At 35.4% G+C, this 7,677-nt stretch overlaps 1 protein-coding gene across 1 annotated transcript; it reads right to left on the bottom strand.

The window, feature by feature from the left end:
• Positions 1-906: 906 nt before the first annotated feature.
• Positions 907-1,469, bottom strand: LOC145101550 (Calcium-binding EF-hand family protein). The gene has a single exon (XM_079038759.1). It carries the CDS (start codon positions 1,412-1,414, stop codon positions 1,037-1,039), a length of 378 nt encoding a protein of 125 aa, XP_078894885.1. The 5' UTR covers positions 1,415-1,469; the 3' UTR covers positions 907-1,036.
• Positions 1,470-7,677: the final 6,208 nt, after the last annotated feature.

Genomic DNA, 7,677 nt, shown 5'->3' with positions numbered 1-7,677 from the left:
TTAATTTATAAATATAAAAAAACTTACTTGATTATAATGTTTACAATTAATAATTCCGGTATTGTCTTTGAAATAGTGTGTTATTGTAGGTTAACCGAAACCTGAATGAGTTGACCTGAGGTAGTGATGTATATACTCTACGATTTTACGCATTATTGGTGACAGGTTTTAGCACCAACATCACAATTAAGATTTTTCAGAGCTTTCTGCATGTAACCTTCATATGGATATCTCTCTCATGTATCTCGTTATTTTGATGAATTTTTGTACATATTAATGGTGGCTTGTGATATATTTTGTGCAACGCCTGATCAACTAGAAATTTGGGCAGAAAGGACAACCTACCAAATTGTTTAAGCTGAAAAAGAGAAAGCCAAATTTCTGTATATCTTGCACATCAATTAGTAGCCAAAACGACACAGAAAACAAAAAACCATCAAAGAAGCACATACATGTTTACTAGCTCTTAAACATAAATATTAGCAATTTATTTTTATAACTTAATAATTATTTATTGGAATATTCAATAATCATTTTGTTACTATTATTTTAAGAAAACCATAAAATTATATATTGTACTAATTACTAAAGATATGGTGTTTTGCAAGAAAGAAAAAAACATAATAAGACACAAATAATTAATATGGCTCGTTCCTTATGACCTATATTCACGGACATAAATTAATTTTATGTTAATTGTCTGTAAAAGTGATTATATTGGAATGTATGCAAAGAAACCATTTAATTAACAAAAGACTATTCCTTCAATAGTTTTTATGTAGAAGAAGATAGTGTTCTAACAAAAAAACAACTATTAAACATATATTTATGCACTCATAATTCAACTATTCTTTGTAAGTAACTACACAATGTATATGTTATTTTGCCAAGAAATGTTGCAACTAATTGGATGTAACTTTCTTGAAACTCCAAGAAATTAAGCTGCTTAATCAAATACACACCACTCTTAACAATAAATAATACATACCATGCATACTTATTTTACAACTAAAATATATAAATAACACTAACAATTTCAACATAAGTTTTCATTATCTGATGATGAACGTCCAGGGGCTTTCTTGATCTCATCTTCAATGGCCTTCTCAAGCCACATCTCTGCATGTTCCATCATTTCTGGGCTAAGTCTGACCATCAGTATGCAAAACTCAGTTTCATTCAAGAACCCATCTCCATCAAGATCTCCTTCCATCACCATACCTTCTGCATCTTCCTTGCTCATATCTTCCATTCCCAGAAACCTTGAATTCTTTCTCAAACTTTCCGGTGATATCAGCCCTATCTTCTCGTCCGCCAGCAACCGAAAACCGCCACATAGCTCCTCCATGAAGGTGGCTATATCTAGCTTCTCCGCCATCACCGGAAGTAAGTCTTGGTACCCTCTTTCTTCCATTTGTTTGTTTGTTTTTTTTTTGGGGGTGGTGGTGGGTTGGAGTTAGAAGAGTTAATGGACTTCTTTATAGCAATGTTTATGAAGCATGGATATGACAAGACAACTTGATAATCGGGTTGGAACTAGGGTAGGTTTGGTTTTTGACCGTAAGTTTATATTCCATAATTATTGCGACTCTTTCAAATACAAAAATAAATTAAAATTAAAAGGTTTGTCTAGAATTTGAATTTTGCAAATATATATGCACTATTTTTAGAGTAACGGTGGTTTATATCTGTGCAAAAAAATAAACCAAAGTCGCACTTGACGATTACAAATTACAATTTTTATATTAAACATTTAGATTAGATTCAATGTAGAATTAAAAACAGATGGTCTCAATCTGATATTTTAAATTTTATTATATATATTTCTTTTGGTTATTGACAAAAACCAAAACGATGTGGTTTGTAGGAAGCTTCATGGGAAGGTAAGGTTCTCATGTCTTTTGGAAACATTCTCCAAATACATCATCTTCCATTGGTGTCTTCTTCCTTCTTCCTCCTTCCATGAACCTTCCTAGCTTATAAATTTTCCATTTAAACATATACTAATATTTATTATTATCCATTGAAGTATATTATCCTAACCATATATATGGAGTAAACTCGAAAACGACAGTTAGCATGGTGAATTCTAATGATTTATTTTCGTTACGACTCTATTTTGCCTTAAAATTTGCTTTTCTCATCGCTACTATGGGTGATTTCCGACATAATGTATTTTTTGAAAAAAAATGGCATAGTGCTAATTTTCCAACGTGCTACTCCTAGAATATTTTTCTGGTCCGCCCCTTTCAACTAAATATCACAAAAAAATATCCGTAAAAAAACCTGTGGTAATTTTTATGATGGATTTACAACAGATTTTTTGACAGCTAGCTGACAAACAATTCCATTGGTAATTACCACTACTAGAAAAATGTCTTTTATGACAATCATTGCATGTTGTAAATAACCATAGATGATAGACAAATGTATGTCATTGAAAGCCACGACATATATATAATTTACCCATAGAATAGTTGACTCCATCTTCAATAAAGGAATGTAAGGATTTGAAACCTTAGCTTGATGTTTGAGTTGTACCAAAGCTTGAAGGATTTGTACTCTAGTTGCTCGATGAAGTTCTAAATTCATATTTAGAGTTCTAGATGGAGTTATAGAGTCAATTATACTTTTGTTATTGATCCTTGTGACGATTCCATAGATCTATGGATGTTATGTGAGTAATTGATGATTCTAAAGGTGATTTGCCATTAAAAAGGAACTAAATGGGTTCTAGATCAATGTTAACCTCAAAAATTATTTTGTAAATACTTGAAAGGAGTTAATGGTTTCTATATTTGAAGTAACTGGAAGTTTTAAAGGTGATTAAATATATAATTGAGCATACAAATGTTTTATAAAAATTAAAACCTCACAACTCTATAAATGGAATTGGAATTATGTATCGGTGAGGAAATCATAAATTAAATGATATGATTAGAAGTAATCAAATGTTTTAACTTGGATAAAGTAATCTAATATATGATATTAAGGTCACTAAAATTCATTAGAATTGTAATTGAAATGGTTAAAGTCTAATTGGTTGACCAAAGTTGTATTTTCGATGATTTTTGCTCGGAAGCTATAATGCATTTTTCATGGACTTAAACCTTGACATTTAGGATAGGAATTGGGCGTACAACCGGTTGGAAGTTAATGCAAGGTGCTTATATATATTGTTTAAAGGTGGGTAGATCTAAACCAGTCAAACTATGAATGATTAATCAATTTTTGTTAGATCTAAAACTGATACTTTTATTGTTTTGCTTGTTTATATGGATGATATAATCCTTAATAGTAATAGTAATAATGACATAACAAAAGTGAAATAATTTTTAATTCTAAGTTCGTGATAAAGGATTTGGGAAAACTAAAGTTTTTTTCTAGGAATTGAAGTTATATAGATTACAGATGTATTATGCTTAACTAAGAGGAAATATTGTTTAAAACACTCTCTCTCTCTCACACACACACATATATATATATATATATATATATATATATATATATATATATATATATATATATATATATATATATATATATATATATATATATATATATATATATATATATATATATGCTTAACATGTTTATGTGTATATTTTGGTAAATTACTAATTTTGTTCTTCCAATAAATCTCTAAATATAAATCATTTGGTTCTATTTTATTTGAAATTTCTTGGATTTTAAAAAACCAGTTTGATCTTGGTATTAAATATTTTACATCTTTAATAGTTTTTTTAGACAATGAATTTGGTATAAAGTTGATTTTAAACTGTGTATTCATGAAAAAAAATTCAAATATTTTGAAATGATGTGTATCTTATAATAGAAAAAGTTTTAAAAGGTATTTTAACATTGAATATGAGGAACAACATGTTATTTTGAAGTAATTGGTTTCAATATAACGAGTTTTTCTTTGCAAAAAATATGGTTAATTAACCCATTTCAAAACCGAGTGTGAAAACAAGGGATATCCAAAGATATCTAGGACAAAGTTTAATAACCTAAACTGTAACATCCGTCTTTAGTATGAGTTAATTTTCATTTTTGGATGGCTACGGCGTGGTGGAAGCTTCACCACGGCGTGACAATGCATTTTTGACCGCGAGGCTTTAATGACCGCCATAACGTGGCCATGTGTTGTCACAACGTGACAGTTATTTTTGGAGAAAACTCTAATTCTTGGGCTTTGGACCCTATTTAAAGGACATGATGACTAGGATTTCGTGATCATTCAGCTTCCATGTAACATCCCGTTTAAAATAAAATAAGTAAATAGATAAATAAATAAATAATAAATGCTAAAACCCCAATATGTATTTTATATTTTTATGTTAGCCTTAAATCCGTAATAATTAATCATAGTATTAGTGCAAGGGGTTAAATGTTACAAATTCTGGAAACCGGGGGTTAAAGTGTAACTTACGGACTTGAATTGAAAGAATTTTTGGAAGCAGGGGGCTATAGAGTAAATTATGGATTTAATTTGAAAGGGATTTGAGAAGGAGGGGTTGAAAGTGAAAAAAAATGGAATTAAGATTGAAATGGAGCAGGCGAGGCTAAAACCTGTCACCCCCTCCCTTGGCCTCCCATTTAATCGGCCCCAAACCCTAACCCTAAATTTATTGCAGTCGCCACCCTTATCCCTCCAACCTCTAGCCGCCGTCATCTTCTTTGTCGCCATCGTGAACCACCGAAGCGACCACCACCGCTGCTCCCGCTGCCGAAAAAGACAATAACCGTTGAGGCCGAAGTCGTGGTGTTGCTGTTGTTGTTCTTCGCTGGGGTCGTTCAACCTTATTTTCTCTGACTCGCTGTCTGTCACGCCACCGGTATCGTCGAATGATAGCGCCGCCACCACTAGTGTCGACTGTTAGCGTCGCCGTTGTCGCTGCTTCGTGCCACTATTCCTTTTGTCGCGCCTCTGGTCCTCATCCTCCACCAAGAGTGATGTTACAGCTGCGTTGTGGGTGTTTTCACATGTGTGCGTGTGTGTTTGTTGGCTGGAAAAGAAAAAGGAACCCACCATGGCAGCCGACTATGGTGGCTACCGATGTCCTACCGCCACCAACCACCACCTCGGGTGGTTGTATGTGTGTGTATGTGTTGGATTAACGTTTCGTGTGAACTGGAATGCTTTGGATAGTGTATTGGATTAAAATTTTATAACTCTTGCCATTAAAATTGGTGGTTGCCGCCTCTCGCCGCCATGGACCGACGCCGACCACCATTGCCCAAGGCGGCAGTGGGTGGTGCCCGACTTGCTAAACACTAAATTACCTAAGCATCTAACCTTAGTTCGAGTGGCACGTGTTCGGGTTGGAAGCCCTAATTAGGGTTTAGAAAACCCTAATGTCAAGAAAACCCCAGTTTTGGAGTTTTGTCGGGACCCACATTAAACTGTTAATTGAACTTTAAATTATGCTCAGTAATGTCTGTAAAGTCCCGAAAAATAGATCTACCAATGATCAAGGATAATAACAGATGCAAACACGAATTAATAAACAAATATAGAGCAAAAGACCAAGCTTGCATACGCTTTAATACTATAAAACGTCTGATACAACTTGGAAGTATACGAGAGCATCAACAACGCATAATGACTGACACAACTCGCTATTTAAAGACCTGACTAGAGACCGTAAGGTGTTTACGGCCGTAAACCTATTCGGATCGTAAACACAACACAAATCACGAACAATTACATATCTACTGCTATCTACGACTATGCCTAGACCAAACCATTGTACAGGGTCTTTCAATCTCCCCCTTGGTTTGGACTAGCTCGGCCCCATTCCTTTCTTTACCAGCATGACATCCATTTGGCCCATAGCGCCATTCCACATCTTCTTGCTCAAAATCTCAGCAACCATCCTGGTATACGCCTTGGCTCCTTGCTCATAGATATCTTCAACCACTTTGATTTGAAAATTGCTCAGATAATGAATATCCCATTTCCTGAACTGCAGAAGGTCTCTTCGATCATACAACCGTATGCACCCATTCTTGAGCTTAATGACTGCACCACAAGTACTTTCATCATAAACCCAGCACTCCATAGAACCGAGCGATCCATCTTTATAACCTTGAACAATGGGAAATTGTTTAACTTGAGTCGTGGGTGGCCACATAACCAACTGTAGAGGTTTATCAGAAGAAGCTTCAAACACATCTGGATGTTCCAGAATGACTGACTCAGCAGTTGGCATTGTAGGAAATCCCTTCTTTACTTGCTCATCTAGAAAGAATTTGAACTACGAAACCTGAGGATTGTTTAATAGATTGATAAAAGGAGCTTGTGATAACTCCGCAAGATCAACCCTTGTCAATGAACTAAAAGCACGAATATCCTTATACAACTCTGAATTACCGCTCTTGCGAATAATAATCCAAAGTCGAAGAGGATCATGAAATCCCCAAGCAGCTATACCCGATCGATCTCCAAAAGTATCTCTGAACCGAACAATTTCAAGATCAGTGACAGTGATCAAGGATTCCCCTTTATAATTGCTCTGAGTAACATTTCGCTTGAATAATAACTGCCCCCTTTCAGTATCATCTTCTTGATTTTTACGAATGATCTCCTGAATATGAGAAGCCATAGGAGGAACAGCTCCAATACGTTCAGCAGAACCAGAAGATTGACCAGCTGGCACATCTACTGGATACGCTTGCACATGCAAATTTATTCTTTGTTCTTCTACGCTTGTTTTATACTTCTCACCAAAATCATCCTCCAGTTTCTTTTTCAACTCGAAGTAGCTTGAAGTCAGAATATTGAAATGTTCTTGAAGGTCAGAAATCTGCTTATTTTTTACTTTCCTATCCCTTTTAACTTCTGCGAGTTGTCCGCCAAGATAAGTTCTATCTGACTGAAGTTTAGACACTTGAGTACGAAGCTCAATGTTCTGAGCACGAAGTTCAGCTACTTGAATGTCAAGCTCTATGTTCTTCTGACTTAATACAGAGATCTCCTTTCGTAAACTATCAACAGATGAATCATCATCAGGAGCACCCCCTTCACTCATAGAAATGTTCTTTCCTTGAGGACTAGGCGAACGAAGCTGTTCTTCTGCCATATGCAAAGCTAGTCTCTCAGAAGCGGAATCCCTATTGAATCTTGGAACAGGAAAACCAGGCGGAGCTGAAGGGCCACCAACATCAAAAACTGAACTAGGTCCAGTTGCAAACATCTTTGTTGCGGAAATTCGTGTAGTAGCAGTAGTAATTGGTGGTGTAGGAAGGCCACTGACCAAACTAGTAATTAGCTCGGATTGTCTTTCATCAAGTCTTCTCCTCTTAGATTGAGGTTGGTCAGCCTGTGGAGGTATTACACTAACAAATGGTTCAGATGTAGGAGAAATAGACACGGGAGGGGAACATCCCACAACTACCTCCATTGGAATTGAAGTTGACACCATCTGCTCGGAAGTTGGAGTAAGAGTTTCGCTCGATTTTCTCATCTCAGTTGACGGCAAAACACTATCATCGACATTTTGAAAAATCGTGTCAAATATCTCGTTGGACACAACATTAGCACTACTAGCTAAAGAAGCCGCAATATCATCATTATCAAACCCCGTAAGATCAAGATCTTCAAATGAGTCATGTCCATCATCACCGGTACCTATTTCCCTTTCATCCTGTCTTTCATTCGACTCATGTTCATGA

This window comes from Lactuca serriola, chromosome 4, assembly GCF_051521515.1.
Source record: "Lactuca serriola cultivar US96UC23 chromosome 4, Lser_US96UC23_V15, whole genome shotgun sequence".
Lineage (NCBI taxonomy): Eukaryota > Viridiplantae > Streptophyta > Magnoliopsida > Asterales > Asteraceae > Lactuca > Lactuca serriola.
The sequence above is the reverse complement of the archived record's forward strand: the minus strand, read 5'-3'. Positions and strand labels throughout refer to the sequence as shown.

Excerpts from the sequence above, each read along its gene's own strand:
- LOC145101550 (XM_079038759.1), bottom strand. The coding sequence starts at position 1,414 with ATGGAAGAAAGAGGGTACCAAGACTTACTTCCGGTGATGGCGGAGAAG.